Source organism: Motacilla alba, chromosome 6 (genome assembly GCF_015832195.1).
Source record: "Motacilla alba alba isolate MOTALB_02 chromosome 6, Motacilla_alba_V1.0_pri, whole genome shotgun sequence".
In the NCBI taxonomy this organism is placed as follows: Eukaryota; Metazoa; Chordata; class Aves; order Passeriformes; family Motacillidae; genus Motacilla; species Motacilla alba.
The window spans coordinates 31797533-31818010 of record NC_052021.1 but is presented as its reverse complement, the minus strand read 5'-3'; the positions used below and the strand labels follow the sequence as shown (position 1 = coordinate 31818010).

At 49.6% G+C, this 20478-nt stretch overlaps 1 protein-coding gene across 1 annotated transcript; it reads right to left on the bottom strand.

The window, feature by feature from the left end:
- Positions 1-1114: 1114 nt before the first annotated feature.
- DMBT1 (deleted in malignant brain tumors 1) lies at positions 1115-20211 on the bottom strand. Its single transcript, XM_038140847.1, has 22 exons — positions 20054-20211; positions 17673-18009; positions 14191-14495; positions 13689-13730; positions 12628-12939; positions 12137-12178; positions 11366-11677; positions 10877-10990; positions 10257-10292; positions 9820-10131; positions 9358-9399; positions 8599-8910; positions 8208-8249; positions 7449-7760; positions 6289-6600; positions 5800-5913; positions 5203-5232; positions 4275-4425; positions 3752-3963; positions 3381-3553; positions 2886-3274; positions 1115-2239 (listed from the first exon to the last, which is right to left on the bottom strand). Exons 1-22 carry the CDS (start codon positions 20118-20120, stop codon positions 1954-1956), a joined length of 4254 nt encoding a protein of 1417 aa, XP_037996775.1. The 5' UTR covers positions 20121-20211; the 3' UTR covers positions 1115-1953.
- Positions 20212-20478: the final 267 nt, after the last annotated feature.

Sequence of the window (20478 nt, the reverse complement as noted above, 5' to 3'; positions counted from 1 at the left end):
AGCTGAAAAGCCTCCTGGCTGAGATTCAATCTCTTGGATGATATTTGTGGTTTGGTCTGGTTTGGGATGTGTGTTAATGGAAGGCTAAAAACTGATATAACAAGCCTTTAGAATAGATTGTGTGTTTCAGCCTTAAAGATTGCAAACAAAACATCTTTAACAGCTCAGCATATTTTGAATTTGGATTTAATCAATCTAGAGAAGTTAAAACTTAATGGGAATGATATTAATCAATGCTCAAAATAATTAGAATGTTGTATAGCCACAAATCCAGTTGCTGTGGTAAGATCAATTTTTACATTTCCTTTCCAGGGATGATCCATTTTCACCAAATTAAATCTTCCTTTCAATGAACCTTGAAGTATTTCTTGATGCCTCACTCACATTTTCACTCCAGCTCACAAAATTTTGAGGCATTAGATAAATGGTTTTAGAATGATGTGAGAGGAGAATTAAAGAGGAGAAAAATGATAAAATAGTTGTGCTAAACAACTTGTGGCATGAAAGTTGAAATTGTTTCTTAATCCTGGAAGAGGTGTTAGGATTACAAAGCTGTTCTAAGGTTTTGTAGCAGCATTGATTGAAGATAAAGATATCACAGCTTCCCACAAATGGCACATGTGAGACTGCCATCAGTGAAGCATTTTGGTGGCTCATAAAATATAAGGTTTGCCCTGCATTCCCCCAGTGAGTGATGCTGACCTTTGCTCTGACATTATCCCACGTGAAAGCAGCTCCTTCAGGGCCAGCCTTGCAGGAAAACCACCAAGAACAGAAACAACAACTGCGAGGAGGGTGACAGCACCAACCACTGGTGTGAAGGAATTGTCAGCAGCAGGGGGAAGATATTTAAATATTTATAATTATAATATTTATAATATTTTAATATTTATATTAATATATTTACTATAATTACATATTTAATATAGTTGATATTATATAATAGTTATAATATTTAAAATTATATTTTATAATATATTAAAATTATTTTTTCATTAAGATATCTAGAAGTTCCCTGTGTAGTGTTTCAGAAGCAAAAGCTCAGACCATCACTCAAACAGACCACACTCTTCATCACAGTAAAATATTTGTATTTTAAGCACAGAGACATTCATTTGAGAGACAAAATAGATTTATTGCTTTGTAAACATTCCCTCCTTTGATTATAAATTACACTGCTCACAGAACAGATTAATTTTAGCTTGGAAATCTCTGCATTTTATAAATAAGCACAGACCCATCATAGTTTCAGTGAGAAATATAGCACTAAAAGCAATACTCAGAGTAATCAGAATATTGTAGAGCCACAATTCTGGTGGCTAGAAGAGCCCAGCCCCATGAATGAAATTTCTGGGGTTTGATCTCAGCACATTGAAGGTCAAGGCACAAACAGCTCCAGTTTTAAAGGGATGGCTCCCAGATCAAAGTCAGAAATAAGCAAACTCACAGATTCATTGCTTTCAACTATTTGGACAGTCTTCATATTTGCAGGGATGACAACTCAATTAAGTAAACTTCATGAGCAGAACACAGCTGAGGGAATGAAATATTTCTCAAGAAGGCTGGGAGTTTGCTCCCAGCTGGCAGTCATGGAATCATGGGATCATTTGGGTTAGAAAAGACCTTTAAGGTTATTGAGTCCTACCACTAAACTAGCACAGATAAGTTCACCAATAAACCATATCCCCAAGTGCCATCAAATTCACAATCAGACTGGAGCTGATTAGCACAATTCAAGGAGTTACAGCACTAAAAAGGATTGCCGGGAACTCTCCTTTGGGACAGCCAGGGAAGTCACACTTTTAAAAAATGCAGGAGAAAGCAGAAGCTTGAAAGGTGTGAATCTCTTCCTTTTTATGTCAAAATTGGCAAAAGCAGATTTCAGTGAGAGGCGACAGAGCTGTGGCTTTGCTTGAAGCCTGTTGATCACCCTAGAGCAAACGTGAGAGAAATTTATTCAGCTTTCCCGGCGCTCCCACTGGGAGCATCCCCTCCTCGGAGCTGGAGGGGCCCAACCACCACATCCACTGCTTCCTCTGCAGAGCTGGTGTCTCTCTTGGGCCTGGAGCTGCAGCCCCGGTAGCAGTGGGAGGAGTAGTCCCCGAGCCTGCAGACCAGCATCTGGCACTTCAGGTACACCGACGGGTGCCGGCTCATGAACTCAAAGGCGTTGAACTTGAAGCGAGCAAAGTGGCTGGAAGGGGAGTAGAACGTGGCATAGGAGGAATCTCTAGCACACCTAGAAAGGAGCGGAAGAAGGGAGTTAGTCTTTGTGGATGCGCACATGCGCGTTCCTGCAAAATTAAAATTCAAATGATTCGATTTACTATTATGAATTCCTGTGAAATTCAGATTAACACTGAATTATATAATAGATGGGTACTAGGAAAGAAGTGGAATAAAAATGTAACCTTCATAGCATAGACTTTAAAAATATAGACTTTTTAAAGTACTATGGAGCAGCTGGAGTGTTGGAAACTCTTCTTTTTCCCAGAGAAGGACACTTCAAGTGATGAAGAGGGAACAACAGACTGCTAGTAATGTCAGTGCTATACAAGGCATAAAAAATTAGTCTAGTGCTCAGCCTGGTTTTACTAAAATATTAAACTCCTAGGATGACAATTCCTACTGCCAGTTTTCACTGTGTCATCTACTTTTCTCCCACTACTTGGAATTCTGTTCACAGGACAAAGATGGAGTAAGTGAAATGAAAGTTAGGTGTAAATATAATTTCTTATTTCCAAGCTCATGCTGCAAAAATAAAAAATCAAAAACTACTTTTCACAATCTGTTGATAGCAAGTTCTAACCCCACTCAGATTGGCTGTATTATTTAAAGTAAATGTGGATGACAGGTGTGCTTCTAGCTTTGAAGAAAGCTCTTACCCATTCCTGACTAAGTAATAGGCCAGCGTGTTAAAATCATGAGGGTCAGGTGATGCCACACACGTGTCCACAACCACCTTCAGGTTTGGATCCGAGCTGTGAAGACAGGCTTGGAGGTAGAGGTTTTGGTTAAGGTCGATGTAGTAGGGAGAGCCGCGCACTTGGCGCCGGAACGCTGGGGAATCGTAGAAGGTGATGTTCATGTTGTATCTTCCAAACTGGTACTCGTTCACATCCACGGTGTCCTCAGCAGTGTACATCACCTGCTGCCAGCTCTTCCTCAGCATTTTGCAGCTGACGTGCAAGTTGATGTTCTTTTTCCTCTTGATTACGTACCCGGAAGATGCGACCCTGATGGTGTTGGAGTAGTTGATTGTGTCGTTGCTCTCCTGTTTAACGATGCAATTTAAAATCAGGAATTGTGCTTTTGTCACATTCCATCTAAGTCTTGCCAAGCTTAGATGTGCAATTGAGTGCCCAGAACAGGGAGCGTACCTCTTGTGTCGTCCCACAGCCGTTGTAGGGGATGTTGAATACAACCTCCTGTGAGGTGACTGTCGGTCTGCAGCGATTGTCATTCAGGGTGACCCTCTGTGCTGAGTAGCCCTGAGACCTGAGGTAGTTTCTGCTGACCACTACGTGCATGTAGTCTGGCAAGCACTGAATGGCTGGTAGAAGAGGAATTTGGTCATTATTTGTGGTAGTTTTTTCTGAATTTAGAAGTCATGCAGTTCCCACCCCAACCCACTCTATTTCAGCACATCATTCAGTTTCCACAACAATCTCTAAATTGACACAGATATATATTCTGCAAACAAAAGCAATAAATGGGCTTGTCTGCCAGGAAGCACTGGCCAGGAACTTACTGGTGTTGTGACCTGCTGGAATGGAGGCGTAGTGAGCCTGAAACCCTCTGAAGGAGTATCTGGAATCGCTGTGGAAGCGAACACTCATCATGTTTGAAGAGGACACGTATGTGGGAAAAGAACCAGAACAGAATCTCCCAAGAAGAGGGGAGGAGTGGAGAGGTCCATCATAGACTTCAATGTAGTCATGCTGGCACGTCCCGCTTTGCATCCTGGTAGGAAAACATCAGAACCTTGTCAAATCCATTTCAGAAACTCTGATTTCACTGCTTAACACGTGATAAAGTCTTTCAGCATTTAAAGTTCTCTCAGTACAAATTTAATTTGGCTTTTATGCAGCTCTAGCAGAAAATGGTGTGTAAAAAATGAAACATCAATCCAAATTTTGATCTGATCTTCCAAGTGTGGATGTTATTGGAAGCATCTCTAAAATTGGGAAGGTTGGTTGTTTCAGATAAGATCTCAAACTTCTCAAGTAAGTCTTGACTTTGATATTTGCCCAGGGAATCGAGGTTTTACTTACACAATATCTCTAAATGTGAGCGTCACACGGAAATTGTTCTCTACTTGTATTTCCCACACGCAGTCAGCGTTGTTTGGATAACTTCCAGGATAGTTGGGACTCTGCAGCACCCCAGAGGCATCGGTGACTGAGCCACCACAAAAATAAGGTGCTGCAGAAAGAAATGGGAAAGAATTTACTTACAGTAACCTCTGCAAAAGTGTACTTTAGCTGTGTGTGCCTCATCCACAGCTATCGAAAAGCAGGTCCCCTGCTGACTGCAGGTGGTAGACTGTAGGAGCTGAATCAAAACTAATATTTGTTTTTGCTTTAGGTTTGCTTTCATATTGGATTTGGAATTCCTTCAGGGGTGGATTTCCATCCATGGTGTCAGACTACCCTCTTCAGGCTGGGCTGGTAACACCTGGATGCCTTCTGCCCCTTTTTAGAGTTGAGGTCAGTTCTGGGAGGTGTCATGACGGTTGAAATGGAAGCACCTTCCTCAACAGACAGCCTCTCATCAGTTACTCTGCTGCTTCTCTTTATCCCCCTAAGGTCTTTGGAGGGTAAATAAGTTGCAATTTTTCTAGAAAACTGCAATTTTCTGGTCTCAGACTGAAAGAAGCACTTCAGGCTACTGTGAAAAGCCCTAAGCACAAACACAGTTGCAAAAAAGATTTAGTGCTCCTGCCAGCATGAATGACATAATTCTTGTCACAGGTAATCCTAAAAGTGTCTTTGTAGGAAGGTGAGCACAACCTCTGAATATAAATGCAACAAGATGTGACATTTAAAGATGAAAATCCATTTTATATTCTGCTTGAAAAAGATCACTCACACTTGCAGCGATATTGTCATAGAGACAAAAGACAAATTTACAGAAATGTGCAACAGGGAGACAGACAGACCACAAATTAGTGTGATGAGAAGAGCCACAGCAGAGCATTACCTGGTGGAGGTGTTGAGGCGGCCACTGGAGCTGTGAGTGTGAAGGAAGAAGAGAGACACGTGAGAAGTGCTGTTCATGAGAAAGGACCTGGGGCCTGGACATGGCCTCTCCTTGAGGCACAGAGTGACAAATTAGGGATCACAGGGAGGCAGAGAAGTGGAAACAGGAGATGAGGCACAGAGGGCCATGAGCTCCGTAGGAGACCCCGTTGCAAGCACTGCAAATGACCTTATTCTTATTTCTCCTGATTGTATCCCAAAACCCAGAGTATATCTAGAAAACATCTCTGGTACAACCAATGCAGGAATTGAAGGGGCGAAGGCAGATTTATCCTTGGGCATGTTGTTCCAGGAGCAGTGAGAGGCAATCCCTCTGCAGAGTTTCATTAAATCAGCAATGGCTGCAGAGTTCCTGGACTCAAAACCCAGCTGTCCCATTTGCCAGCTCTTCCCCAAGCTCTGTTTGCATCCTCACTTTGGTTTGGGGTGTCCTAACAGGAGAGGCCCAGGGCTGGGACACTGCCTGCAGTGCAATGAGCTCTGGCGAGGGAGATGAGGAGCAGTGGGGAGGGCGGTGAGTGAGAGTGGACAGGGTTACCTGGTGTGCTGCTCTTTGCAGTGCTAGCCATTGTGCTTGTGGTGGTCAGCAGTGCTGGGCTGGTTGTGGCAGGGGCTGGTGCTGTGGTGGTCATTTCCAGAGGGGTGGATGTCTCTGTGAGGTGGGGAGATGATGAGTTCAATGGCAATGGCCATGAAAAGCAGAGCTGGAGGCCTAATGCCAGGAGAGAGGGTGGAGCTCTTTCCTTCCCTTCCCCCATCCTGGCACCAGCCTGACCTGTCCCCAGTTCTGTCTCATCCTCCCCAAAGAACAATCCCTCAATCCACAGCTTTGCTCCATCAGTGGATGCCAACAGTAGGAATTATGGAGATCCTGCTGTTCCCTGTCTGTGCAAGAATGGGGATTTTGGATGGCATGGGCTTGAGTCCCAGGCAGCAGAAGACCCCAGCATCACCTCTGCCCTGGCCTGACCCAAAACCCTGTTAGAATGACACGCAGAAGAGCCGTGATTCCCTGCTGGCCACGCACCTGCACAGATGACACTGGCATCCTCCACGTGGCCGCAGTTGTGCACGCCCCAGCCGTTGTGCCGGCACATCTGCAGGGAGGGCTCGTCCCCGCGGCACTGCACGTCGTCCAGGAAGATGCGGCCGGAGCCCAGGCCAAAGCGGGCGTTGCGTGGGGCATCCACGGGCTGTCCACAGCCCAGCTGCCGGCACACCACCTGGGCATCCCGCAGGTCCCACTGGTCGTCACACACCGTGCCCCAGGTGCTGCCGTCGTACAGCTCCACGCGGCCCTCGCAGCCGTTCCTGCCGCCCGCCAGCCGCACGCTGGGCCCTGCCACGCGCCACAAGGCATTGCTTTGAGTCCCTCCAACCCAGCATCGGGAGTCCCAACTACCTCCCCTACTGTTTTGCAGATTTTGCCACAGTGACTTTGATCTTGGTTTTTGCAGCTCTAGGGAGATCAGGGAAGGGCAGTGACTGGGGACATATCTCTGGAATACAGGTGGCATGTGTGACCTCCTCTGTCCTTGCTGCTGGTGTCCTGACTGCGATCCCTGAGGACAGACATACTCAAAAGCCTGGCTCATGTGCAGAAAAGCGCTTTGCTACCCTTGCATGTGGCCCATTCACTGAGGGGGACACTCATGCAGCCGGGAGGTATCAGGGGAATGGGAGAAAAGCAGCATTGCACCAACCAGGATCAGACCCATTGAACTCACTTCTTCTCTTATCATGACAAGTTGGGGTGGGCTTTAAAATTGGGCCAAAGTTGGGTGTGCTGGACTTACCGGCAGTGAGTGGCAGTTGAGGAGGAGGAGTTGGCTGGGGGGCTGCAACAAAGAACAGGGAGTGAATAAATGGGTAGCAAATGCAGCAGGATTCTGAGAGTGGATGGACATGGACATGAACATTGACGTGGATGTGAATGTGGATGTGAACATGAAAACCCAGGCTGCAGGATGAAATGGGAAGGGGGCATGAAGTTCTGTCCAGACTCTCCCAAATGCAGACACCAGTGTGACATGCTCCCAATCCTGCCCCATGTTTCCCACTCTACATTCTCTCAATCTGCTTTTTGCTACCTCATCACTCAGCCCCAGCTCTGAAAAGAGAAGTCAGCATGCCTGCCTTCGGTGGAGGAGGCCAAAACCCTTCAGAGGGACTCTGCTGGCCACGCACCTGCACAGATGACACTGGCATCCTCCACGTGGCCGCAGTTGTGCACGCCCCAGCCGTTGTGCCGGCACATCTGCAGGGAGGGCTCGTCCCCGCGGCACTGCACGTCGTCCAGGAAGATGCGGCCGGAGCCCAGGCCAAAGCGGGCGTTGCGTGGGGCATCCACGGGCTGTCCACAGCCCAGCTGCCGGCACACCACCTGGGCATCCCGCAGGTCCCACTGGTCGTCACACACCGTGCCCCAGGTGCTGCCGTCGTACAGCTCCACGCGGCCCTCGCAGCCGTTCCTGCCGCCCGCCAGCCGCACGCTGGGCCCTGCCACACGGCACAAGGCAGGGTTGGGGTCACTCCAAGCGAGAATCCACGGCTCCCACCAACTCCCCTACTGTTTTGGAGGTTTGGTAACAGTGATCATGATCTGCAGTGGTGCAGACTTTGACTAGGAGACTAGGAGAGGACAGTGGCTGAGGAAAGGGCCTGGGTATGGAGATGACACATGTGCCCTGTCCAGGGACCTGCTGAATCTGCCTGGGGACAGAAATGCTCCAGACCCTGTATCATATGCAGAAAAGCCCCTTGCTAGCCTTGCATGTGCCCCATTCCCTGAGGGGGACACTCATGCAGCCTGGAGAGGTCAGGGGAATGGGAGAACAACAGCATTGCACCGACCATGATCAGACCCATTGAACTCACTTCTTCAATTATCATACCATATTGGGGCTGGTTTTAAAATTGGGCCAAAGCTGAGTGAGTTGGACTTACCTGCTGTGAGCGGCAGTTGAGGAGGAGGAGTTGGCTGGGGGGCTGCAACAAAGAACAGGGAGTGAATAAATGGGTAGCAAATGCAGCAGGATTCTGAGAGTGGATGGACATGGACATGAACATTGACGTGGATGTGAATGTGGATGTGAACATGAAAACCCAGGCTGCAGGATGAAATGGGAAGGGGGCATGAAGTTCTGTCCAGACTCTCCCAAATGCAGACACCAGTGTGACATGCTCCCAATCCTGCCCCATGTTTCCCACTCTACATTCTCTCAATCTGCTTTTTGCTACCTCATCACTCAGCCCCAGCTCTGAAAAGAGAAGTCAGCATGCCTGCCTTCGGTGGAGGAGGCCAAAACCCTTCAGAGGGACTCTGCTGGCCACGCACCTGCACAGATGACACTGGCATCCTCCACGTGGCCGCAGTTGTGCACGCCCCAGCCGTTGTGCCGGCACATCTGCAGGGAGGGCTCGTCCCCGCGGCACTGCACGTCGTCCAGGAAGATGCGGCCGGAGCCCAGGCCAAAGCGGGCGTTGCGTGGGGCATCCACGGGCTGTCCACAGCCCAGCTGCCGGCACACCACCTGGGCATCCCGCAGGTCCCACTGGTCGTCACACACCGTGCCCCAGGTGCTGCCGTCGTACAGCTCCACGCGGCCCTCGCAGCCGTTCCTGCCGCCCGCCAGCCGCACGCTGGGCCCTGCCACACGGCACAAGGCAGGGTTGGGGTCACTCCAAGCGAGAATCCACGGCTCCCACCAACTCCCCTACTGTTTTGGAGGTTTGGTAACAGTGATCATGATCTGCAGTGGTGCAGACTTTGACTAGGAGACTAGGAGAGGACAGTGGCTGAGGAAAGGGCCTGGGTATGGAGATGACACATGTGCCCTGTCCAGGGACCTGCTGAATCTGCCTGGGGACAGAAATGCTCCAGACCCTGTATCATATGCAGAAAAGCCCCTTGCTAGCCTTGCATGTGCCCCATTCCCTGAGGGGGACACTCATGCAGCCTGGAGAGGTCAGGGGAATGGGAGAACAACAGCATTGCACCGACCATGATCAGACCCATTGAACTCACTTCTTCAATTATCATACCATATTGGGGCTGGTTTTAAAATTGGGCCAAAGCTGAGTGAGTTGGACTTACCTGCTGTGAGCGGCAGTTGAGGAGGAGGAGTTGGCTGGGGGGCTGCAACAAATAACAGGGAGTGAATAAATGGGCAGTGAATGCAGCAGGATTGTGAGAATGGATTGACATGGATGTGGCATGGACATGGACAGGGACATGGACATAGATGAGAATGTGGACATGGACATGGACAGGGATATGGACATGAACATTGACGTGGATTTGGATGTGGACGTGAACATGAAAACCCAGGCTGTAGGATGAAATGGGAAGGGGGCATGGAGTTCTGTCCAGACTCTCCCAATTCCAGACACCAGTGTGACGTGCTCCCAGTCCTGCTCCATATTTCCCACTCTACATTCTCTCAATCTGCTTTTTGCCACCTCATCACTCAGCCCCAGCTCTGAAAAGAGAAGTCAGCATGCCTGCCTTCAGTGGAGGAGGCCAAAACCCTTCAGAGGGACTCTGCTGGCCACGCACCTGCACAGATGACACTGGCATCCTCCACGTGGCCGCAGTTGTGCACGCCCCAGCCGTTGTGCCGGCACATCTGCAGGGAGGGCTCGTCCCCGCGGCACTGCACGTCGTCCAGGAAGATGCGGCCGGAGCCCAGGCCAAAGCGGGCGTTGCGTGGGGCGCCCAGGGGCTGTCCACAGCCCAGCTGCCGGCACACCACCTGGGCATCCCGCAGGTCCCACTGGTCGTCACACACCGTGCCCCAGGTGCTGCCGTCGTACAGCTCCACGCGGCCCTCGCAGCCGTTCCTGCCGCCCGCCAGCCGCACGCTGGGCCCTGCCACGCGCCACAAGGACAAGGATGAGCTCACACCAACCAGACCAGCACTCTGCTCTGCCCACATGGGCCACAGCAACAGGGCAGCTGCAAGGCCAGGCATGGGGCTGGGGCGCTGGAATTACCTGTGGAGTTTGGCCTGGATGTGGTGGGTGCTGGGGCTGCAGATGCAAGGAAGAATTTGGTGTCAATGAGAAAGGTTCCAAAGAGATCAGCAGATGTCATGCAGATGAGTGTAGCCCATTTTTGAGGGGCCCCTGTCCTGTGATTCCTACAACATTCTGCAGAGCTCTTTCACTCATCTCAAATCCCCATCCTGACTTTGCTTTTTCACACAGGACCCTCGTGCACACAGAGACCTCTCCAGAATGTCAAAATATTTAAGGCAGCATCTTTCTTTCCTCCATCCACATCCCCGGTGCCAGAGCATGTCTAGGAAATAGTTCTGGTACTACCCATGCAGGACATGAATGGCAGAATGAATCTTTTGCTCCTGGTTGCAGTGGGAGGCAATCCCTCTGCAAAGAGTTTCATTCAATCAGCAACAGCTACAAAGTTCCTGGACTCAAAGCACAGCTGTCCCATTTGCCAGCTCTTCCCCAAGCTCTGTTTGCATCCTCACTTTGGTTTGGGGTGTCCTAACAGGCGAGGCCCAGTGCTGGGACACTGCCTGCAGTGCAATGAGCTCTGGCGAGGGAGATGAGGAGCAGTGGGGAGGGCGGTGAGTGAGAGTGGACAGGGTTACCTGGTGTGCTGCTCTTTGCAGTGCTGGCCATTGTGCTTGTGGTAGTCAGCAGCGTGGAGCTGGTTGTGGCAGGGGCTGGTGCTGTGGTGGTCATTTCCAGAGGGGTAGATGTCTCTGTGAGGTGGGGAGATGATGAGTTCAATGGCAATGGCCATGAAAAGCAGAGCTGGAGGCCTAATGCCAGGAGAGAGGGTGGAGCTCTTTCCTTCCCTTCCCCCATCCTGGCACCAGCCTGACCTGTCCCCAGTTCTGCCCCATCCTCCCCAAAGTACAATCCCTCAATCCACAGCTTTGCTCCATCAGTGGATGCCAACAGTAGGAATTGTGGAGATCCTGCTGTTCCCTGTCTGTGCAAGAATGGGGATTTTGGATGGCATGGGCTTGAGTCCCAGGCAGCAGAAGACCCCAGCGTCACCTCTGCCCTGGCCTGACCCAAAACCCTGTTAGAATGATACGCAGAAGAGCCGTGATTCCCTGCTGGCCACGCACCTGCACAGATGACACTGGCATCCTCCACGTGGCCGCAGTTGTGCACGCCCCAGCCGTTGTGCCGGCACATCTGCAGGGAGGGCTCGTCCCCGCGGCACTGCACGTCGTCCAGGAAGATGCGGCCGGAGCCCAGGCCAAAGCGAGCGTTGCGTGGGGCATCCACAGGCTGGCCACAGCCCAGCTGCCGGCACACCACCTGGGCATCCCGCAGGTCCCACTGGTCGTCACACACCGTGCCCCAGGTGCTGCCGTCGTACAGCTCCACGCGGCCCTCGCAGCCGTTCCTGCCGCCCGCCAGCCGCACGCTGGGCCCTGCCACACGGCACAAGGACAAGGGACAACATCAGGCTCACACCAGCTCTGCACCCGTAGCCCCAAACTTCCCTACTGCTTTTCAGATTTTGCCACAGTGACCCTGAGGTGGAGAAGTGCAGAGCCAAAGGGGATTGTGGTGGTCCGTGACCGAGGATAGACTCTAGGCATACAGACAGCAGTCTGGCCCTGTGCGGGGACCTGTGCATGTCCTGTTGGAGCTGCCTGGTTTCACAAGCCATGGATTCACTGAGTCATTTTCAGAAAAACTCTTTGCAAACCTTGAGGGCAAACCAACCCCGATGGGGACCCTTCAGGCACCTTGGAGTTGTCATGGTCCAAGGGGCTCAGCAGCCTTGCACCGACCAGGATCAGCGCTGTTGGACTCCCCTTTTCTCATCTTGTGCCAGGCTGGGCCTCACTTTGAAACTGGGTATAAGGTTGGTGAGCAGGACCTACCTGTTGTGAGTGGCCACTGAGAAGGAGTGGTTGGATTGGCGGCTGCAAAGAAGAAGAGGTAGTGAACAAAAACGTAGTGAGGCTTGTGGCAGTGTATGGACTTGGATGTGGACATGGTCATGAACATGGACATGAAAATTCAGGCTGTAGGACTAAAGGGGGCAGAGAGCTTGGGAAGAGAGCTTGGGTCCTGTCTTTCCCTGCATTCCTATACTAGCCAGACCTGTCCCCAGTCCTGCCCCATCCTCCCCAAAGAACAAACCCACCCTCCTGCTCTTTGCTGCTTCCTTTAGCCTCTAAAGAAGTAAGTGCGGAAAACCCAGTGTGCCCTCTCTGTTATAAAATGTGTCTTTTGCATCACACAGGAATCAGCCCCTGGTGGCAGAAGGACCCTAGTGAGAGCCTCTGCCCTGGCCCTGCCGGGGAGCTCAGCTTGACTGTTCTCAGAGAACCCAGAACACACTTAGAGTGATATGCAAAAGGCCACGCACCTGCACAGATGACACTGGCATCCTCCACGTGGCCGCAGTTGTGCACGCCCCAGCCGTTGTGCCGGCACATCTGCAGGGAGGGCTCGTCCCCGCGGCACTGCACGTCGTCCAGGAAGATGCGGCCGGAGCCCAGGCCAAAGTGAGCGCTTTGTGGGGCATCCAGGGGCTGTCCACAGCCCAGCTGCCGGCACACCACCTGGGCATCCCGCAGGTCCCACTGGTCGTCACACACCGTGCCCCAGGTGCTGCCGTCGTACAGCTCCACGCGGCCCTCGCAGCCGTTGCTGCCGCCCGCCAGCCGCATGCTGGGCCCTGCCACATGGCACAAGGAACAACATCAGATTTCCAACGATCCCAGCATCCACAGCCCCCACCAACTCCCCTACTGTTTTGGAGATTTGGCCACAGTGACTTTGATCTGAGGTGGTGCAAACCTAAAGAGATCAAGGAAGGGGAGTGAGAGAGCAAAGACCCCAGGTACATGGAATGCTGATGCAAAATGAGCAAGGATCTGCTGGGGAATCCCATGAGAACAGCCTGGGGGTCCTGGGAGCTGCTGGGTATGGGACATTTGCCAAAAAACCCATTTTTGCACACTAAGATCATGTGACATCTCCCCATACCACTCATACACCTTGCAGGTGTTTGAGGCTATGGACCCTGGCAGGGTATCCACAAGGAATTGCCACCTCTGCTTGATGGCTGAACAGCAACAGCCATGACCTGGCATCGGGACAGATATCTGTGTCCTGGGCTGGGCTGGGCTGGCAAGCACACAGGCTTGAGGGAAGGGATTGCCCTCATCCACTTGGTACTTGCTGCCCCGCAGCCAGGAGGCATGGAGTGTCTGGCAGACCAGGGCTTGGACTCAGCACCACTGCAGCTGCCGTTCTGCTGAGGCTCAGATCCTCCCTGGCAGAACGCCTCAAATGACAAGACCCTTTGCTATGGGCAGAAGGGACCAGCAGCATTGCAGTGAGCAGGCTCAGCCCAGTGGGCCCCCTCTCTCTCTCTGGTGCCAGGATGGGGCTCATTATAAAAGCCAGGTGGGAAGGAATTACCTGTTGTGTACGGCCATTGAGCAGGAGGGCTTGGATCGGCAGCTGCAAGGAAAAAGAAGGAGTGAATGAATGAGTACTAAAGGCAGCAAACTTGTGGCAGAGGATGGACATGGACATGGACATAGCATGGACGTGGGCACAGATATGGACATGGACTTGGAAATGCTAGGCTCAAGGAATAGAGGGATGAACAGGCATGGAACTCTTGGTACTGACCTACCAGACATCAGCCTGACATGTCCCTGGTACAGCCCATGCCCTGATCCCACCAACCTACTCTTTGCAAGCACATGGAGCACCAACACCTGTGAGACTGGAGAGCTATTCTGACCTCTCTGTGCAAAAATGGGGATTTTGCATGACACATATTTCAGCACCAGGCAGCAGAAGACCCCTGGCTCTCCTCTCTGCTCTGGCTCTGCATGGCTGCTTCCCATGGAGGCCACCAGAACCCATCCGGTGTGAGCTGCTGGAGAGCTGATGGTCTCTGCTGGCCACGCACCTGCACAGATGACACTGGCATCCTCCACGTGGCCACAGTTGTGCACGCCCCAGCCGTTGTGCCGGCACATCTGCAGGGAGGGCTCGTCCCCGCGGCACTGCACGTCGTCCAGGAAGATGCGGCCGGAGCCCAGGCCAAAGTGAGCAGTGTCCAGTGCAGCCACGGGCTGTCCACAGCCCAGCTGCCGGCACACCACCTGGGCATCCTGCAGGTCCCACTGGTCGTCACACACCGTGCCCCAGGTGCTGCCGTCGTACAGCTCCACGCGGCCCTCGCAGCCGTTCCTGCCGCCCGCCAGCCGCACGCTGGGCCCTGCCACGCGCCACAAGGACAAGGATGAGCTCACACCAACCAGCCCAGCACTCTGCTCTGCCCACATGGGCCACAGCAACAGGGCTGCTGCAAGGCCAGGCATGGGGCTGGGGCGCTGGAATTACCTGTGGAGTTTGGTCTGGATGTGGTGGGAGCTGGGGCTGCAGATGCAAGGAAGAATTTGGTGTCAATGAGAAAGGTTCCAAAGAGATCAGCAGATGTCATGCAGATGAGTGTAGCCCATTTTTGAGGGGCCCCTGTCCTGTGATTCCTACAACATCCTGCAGAGCTCTTTCACTCCTCTCAAATCCCCATCCTGACTTTACTGTTTCACACACTGAAGAGTGAGTGAGAGTGGACAGGGTTACCTCGTGGGCTGTCTTCCACTCTTGCAATCCATGCTGCAGTGGTCGTCTCTGCTGAGGTGGTTGTCTCTGCTGAGGTTGTTGTCTGTGCTATGAGGGTTGTTTCCTTTACCTTCTGCTCTATCATGGGCATCCCTGCTAGGGAGATAATTCTTACAGTGGCCACAGCATTTGGTATGATAGGCAAGGATGGATGCTTAATACTGGTAGAGAGGGTGAAGCTCTGTCCAGTCATTTCCCATAGAGACACCAAGTGCCCTAAGTCCTTCCCCAGCCTCCCAGCTATGTCACCCCCCTGTCCTGCTCTTTGCCACCTCTCTGAAACCATATTCCTGCAGGCCAGGAGAGCCTGCTGTGCTCTCTTTGTGCAACCAGGGCTTTTTCTTGACACATGCTCAGCTCATCAAGCAACAGAAAGCACCAAGGTTTGGCTGCTTTGCCCCACATCTTCCAAGAGAGGTCAGCATGGCTGCTTTCAAGAGAGGGCACCAAAATCCACCAGTGGGACGTGTGCCAGGGGTTAGGTCACTCAGTAAAGAGATCAGGAGCATTAAGGAGACCAATGAGTGAGAGATGACAGGGTTACCTGTTGTGCTCTCCTCTGCTCCCATAGCTCTGTTCTCTGAGGTGCTCAACAATGGTGAGGTTGTCATCCTTGTGAACGTGGTCATCTCGGATGAGGTGATCATCTCTACTGGGGTGGACGTCACTGCTGAGGGGGAAGTCTCTGGTGTGGCACTGGATGTCTCTCTGGTGGTCATCTCTGCTGGGGTGGACATCACTGCTGAGGTGGTAATCTCTGGTGTGGTAGTGGGCAGCACTGTGCTGGCCGGGTATATTAGGCTGGATGTTCCTGCTAAAGAAGTCATTAGTGCAATGGCAATGGACATGAAAAGCAGAGCTCGACAAATAATGGGGGAAGAGAGCACTGAGCTCTCTCCTGTCATTTTGGGAGACTCCCTGCAGTGCAGTCAGGTCTGGGAAGGAAGTGCAGGGGCACTGAAGAGAACAGTGAGTGACAGTGGACAGGGTTACCTGTTGTGCTCTCCTCCACTGTGGTGTCCAGTCTATCTGTGGTGGTCATATCAGGCAGTGAGTGCAACAGTGGTGGGGCAGAGGATGACACTTCTGTCTGTGGTAAAGCAGACATCTCTCCTGGGAAGGTCGTTTGCCATGGGTTGTATGTGTCTAGGGTTGTCATTGGCACTGTGGTGGCCATCTCCACTAGCAAGGATGTCTCTGCTCTGGGGGCTGATGGCACCATGGTGGCTGTCTGCAATGGGGGTGTCCCCTCCCCTGTGCTGGTTGTTAATCCGGCTGTGGCCATCTCCCCAGGGGATGTCGTCTCCTCTGTGAAGACTGTTGATGCTGACATTGATGTCATTGGTTCTGTGGAGGTTGTCTCCAGTGCTGGTTCTGATGCTGACATTGATGTAATTGGTTCTGTGGAGGTTGTCTCCAGTGCTGGTTCTGATGCTGACATTGATGTCTCTGGTTCTGTGGAGGTTGTCCCCAGTGCTGGTTCTGTTGTATATGTTGATGTTGGCTCTGCTTGTTTTGAATCAGACTCTTCTGTGAAAAAAAAGAAGAAAACCACCCCACACATGAGCACTGTGCAAAGGATATGTCTGTGTGGTAGCTACAAGCCCAGATCCTCAAGGATGAAGTGAAATCAAGAGCAATTACTCTGATGGCAGAGTACTTCTTATCTGGGGTCAATGGAGAGAATGGCAGTGGGTAACAGACAAGTTAAAATTCTTCTTAGAAGCGATATTTCCAGATGGTAAGCAGGGTAAGGTTCTGGGGTGGCATCTGCTCCCAGCCCCAGGACTCCACAACCCAGGCACAGCCTGAGACTCCACAGGCTCCCAGCATGAGGGGGGAGCTGTGGGGCTGCTGGCAGCAGCAGGATGGACCTGTCCCCATTGTGAATGCCCTTCTGCAGAGGATCAGGACATCCCCAGGAGCAGTCTGGGCAGTGGTCTTGGGAGGGTGCTTGGTGCAAGGGCAGGAGTGGACCAGGCTGAATCATCTGTGGAATACATCCAGCCTGTAGAAGGCACTGGAGTTATGAATGCAGGCAAGAAATAAATGGCATTTAAAAAGGCTCTGAACACATCACACATAGATTAATACAGGTCTGGTAGCAATTTTTTTTTCTTTTATTCTAAGTGAAAAACACTTCCTTCCAACATGGATTCAGCTCTCCAGGTTCTTACTCTCTAAGGAAACATGGAAAACTGCAATATAGATACAAAACACCTGAACAGTCTGTTGTCATTAGCAATGCTTGGTTCATGATGATCAGTTGTTAATACATGAGAAAATAAGTTACAAATAACCCACATTCTCCTAAAAAATAATGGGAAACTAAAATGAACACAGCAAGGTGAAATAGTACTCAAAATGGATGGAGATTTGAAAAGGAAAAAGGCATTAATGGACCTAAATGAAGGAAGACTTGGAAAATATGTAAAAAATCCAAAGTGAATTGTGAGCTATGACAATCTGAGGGATGATTGTGAAATTATTATTGCCCATAACAAATCCATTAAGAATTCACCTAACCCCATTCCTCCCTGATAAACTTTGCCTATCAGACATAGCTTTGCCTCTAATTTTGAGCTGTTTCCTTATTGCCACTGCCAGGTGATTAGACGGGATAACTGTCCTGCATATCTGCAATGTATATCTGATCCTGGGGTTTTTAATTGCTTTGCATGGATGAGCAAGCGCAGTTTTTACATAATGAGAAGAACACGACCCATGCTGGTTCTGCAGGGTCAGTAGAGTGAAAGGACAGGATTGAGGGGGGGAAATGTGGGAGTACCTGAACAGACAACAGAAGCATCTTCATAGTGGGCACAGTTGTGGATCCTCCACCCCGTGTGGTTGCAGCGCAGCAAGGACACCTCATCTCCTCTGCACCTCACGTTGTCCAGCACGATGTCACCCGAGCCTTGCCCAAAGTAGGCACTTCCTAGAGCTGCGATGGCCCTGCCACACCCCAGCTGCCTGCACACAACCTGGGCGTCAGCGAGGTCCCAGTAGTCGTCACACACTGTCCCCGATCGTCCTCGGTAGTAGATCTCAACACGACCTTCACATCGGTGCCTTCCGTTCACCAGATGGACGTAGGGAGCTTTGGGAGAGAGGACATGGGCACAAAACAGTCAGGGGAATAGGTTGGAAGGGACTGGAAGGGGCATCTATCTCTGCCTTCTTCCCCTATGGTCCCTAGAAGGTGTTGCCAAGCCCATTATTAAGTGCCTGTGAGGACAGAGGTGATTTCGACCTTTTTTATTCCTCTCTTCCAGTCCTCAAAATCAGCCACATGTGTTTTATGCAAGATCCCTGCAGTAAAGTTAGGCAGCAGGCTAAGCACAAGTGATTTAGGCAAGAAAAGAAAATTCTGGGGCAAGATTACGGACCGAGGGTCCACACGTCACCAAATCCTATAGCTTATAACAGTTACTTTAGTGGAAGAATTTCACCAAGTCTTCTACAGAATGGATAATGGTCTAAACAGGATTCTAAAGATTTCAGTAGGAGTTCAGTGGCTTTATTTCTTACATACCAGTAAAAATTTATTACATTTTGAAATAAAGAAATAACCTATCATATATACAACTAATTACTGCATTCCATCAGGTAAAGCCCATCTGCTTTTCGGTTATATATGTCTTGTTTAGTCATTGTGGTGTGGCCAGCATGAAAATCCTGATTTTAGAGATCCATTTTTGGTGAAGAAGTTTATTAAAGGCTTTACTATCAAGTGTAAGCAAGCAAATAAATGTTGTAACTTTGGATTTGCAGTATTTACACTCCGGAAATCAAAACATGCAGCTGCACTTGTTATATTTTACATTGCTGCCAAGTATATATTTACCTTATTATTAAACACTAAGTCATCCAAAGCAAAACAAATTTCAAAAGTTAACACCTCCAGGATTTCTTCACTGCACCTAATTCTTTGTTATTGATCCAGAAATACAGTCAAGATGGTGACCAAACTAAATTTGTCCTGATTTGTATGACTTTCAAAGGGCAAAGCTATAAAAGTGCCCCTTGACTTATATCTGACTTGTTCCTTCAAATATCTACTTGAACACACACATTTTTGAACCCTACTCACAGGGTTTTTGAGAGGTGAAACAGCAAACCTGGCAAAAAGTCAGAGTGGGATTAGGAAATTAAAGCTGACCTAAGCCAGTTTTATTTGCTTTCATTCAAGGCCTGTCATCACTGTGAGAGCATAACCATCAGCTGGGGATGAAATTGGATAGGATGAATCCTTGCTCACACTTCAAAGGTATCAAAAAGACAAAAGCCTGTGATTGTACAAATACAGCAAATACTCTGCTCTGGGACACAGAGGCAGAGAGCAGAACTAGAGCAGCCAGAGTGAGATGAGTTATCACCAGAAAAGCAGGAGACAGATGGAGAGAATTGATGAGGTGAATGGTGGCAATATAAATTATCATCATGAAGCTTAAATAACTCATTTGAAAAGTCATCAGCAATTATTCTAAGACATACACAGAACTATTAACTCAAAGTCACCCAAACCACTCAGGAGATAGAAAGAAATCATGGAAGGAAAAATTCTATGATCATAAAAAAGTTGAACTAAAAGTATTTCATCTCTCATGATTTTTAGATGTCCATCTTTTTACCACAGTGTTAGAGTGTGAAAACCTAACTTCATGTTATATTTTGTTAAATTGTACATAATACCAAGAAGAACCAAATTATACAAGCAATATTAAATATATAGCATATGTGCGCACATGTATATAATAAAATACACATGGAAAATAAGTAAAGAAATAAATCTTCCCATGATTTTTAGATCAGATTTCTGGAACTGGAAGAATACCGCATTCATGGCATGCTCACAGACACAATTCTTGCAATGATACAAAGCACTAAGATGAGTAGGACCCTGTGGCAGCAAAATGAACTCCACAAAATGGTTCAAATAATTTTTATCATCCACTCTGATGATTAGTTCATGATTTTAGTAGAACAAAACTCTGCTCTTTCATCCAATTCCCCCTTTATTCTTTTGTCCAAACCAATACCAGCCTGAATCTAATTTCTGCTTTTGGAACCAACAGAGAGGACCCCAAGCAGTCTTTATAATTTTTTTTCTTTGTGTCCTGGAACAAGTCTAAGTCTTTTACCTGTTTTGGCCTCCAAAACTGCTGGACTCAACAAGAGAAGCCATGTCAAAATCATAGTGGTACCCATCTCACCAGGTGTTGTTGGTAAAGAGGACCTCACAATATATACTCTCTATTTCTGAAGGGGAGTGGCTCTCCAGGTCTCTTTTTCTTCAGCTGAACAATAAAACAACCACAGCCCTCTAATCTGAAACAAACATATGTTTGATTTGTTATTTAATATTTTGTAACTTCCTGGGTTTTGCAAAAAGACAATATCTGAATAGTAACATTTTCCATTGCCTGGAAGGAACTATTTATGCTAGCATGGGTTTCACAATCATCTCATTGTACCAAAAAAAAGAGAGCTCCTGTCCAAAGATACCTTTCAATTCTGGCTGATGCATCTCAGCATTTTTCTTTCATGAGGAGGTTCCTGGTCAGAT

Bases quoted from the DNA above. Each gene is read 5' to 3' on its own strand.
- DMBT1 (XM_038140847.1), bottom strand. From the start codon at position 20,120: ATGGGTACCACTATGATTTTGACATGGCTTCTCTTGTTGAGTCCAGCA. The intron at 12,179-12,627 runs GTGCGTGGCCTT...TCTTCTTTGCAG, and splicing joins TGCCAGTGTCATCTGTGCAG to CCGCCAATCCAACCACTCCT. The intron at 3,964-4,274 runs GTAAGTAAAACC...TTTTCCTACCAG, and splicing joins CTCACATTTAGAGATATTGT to GATGCAAAGCGGGACGTGCC.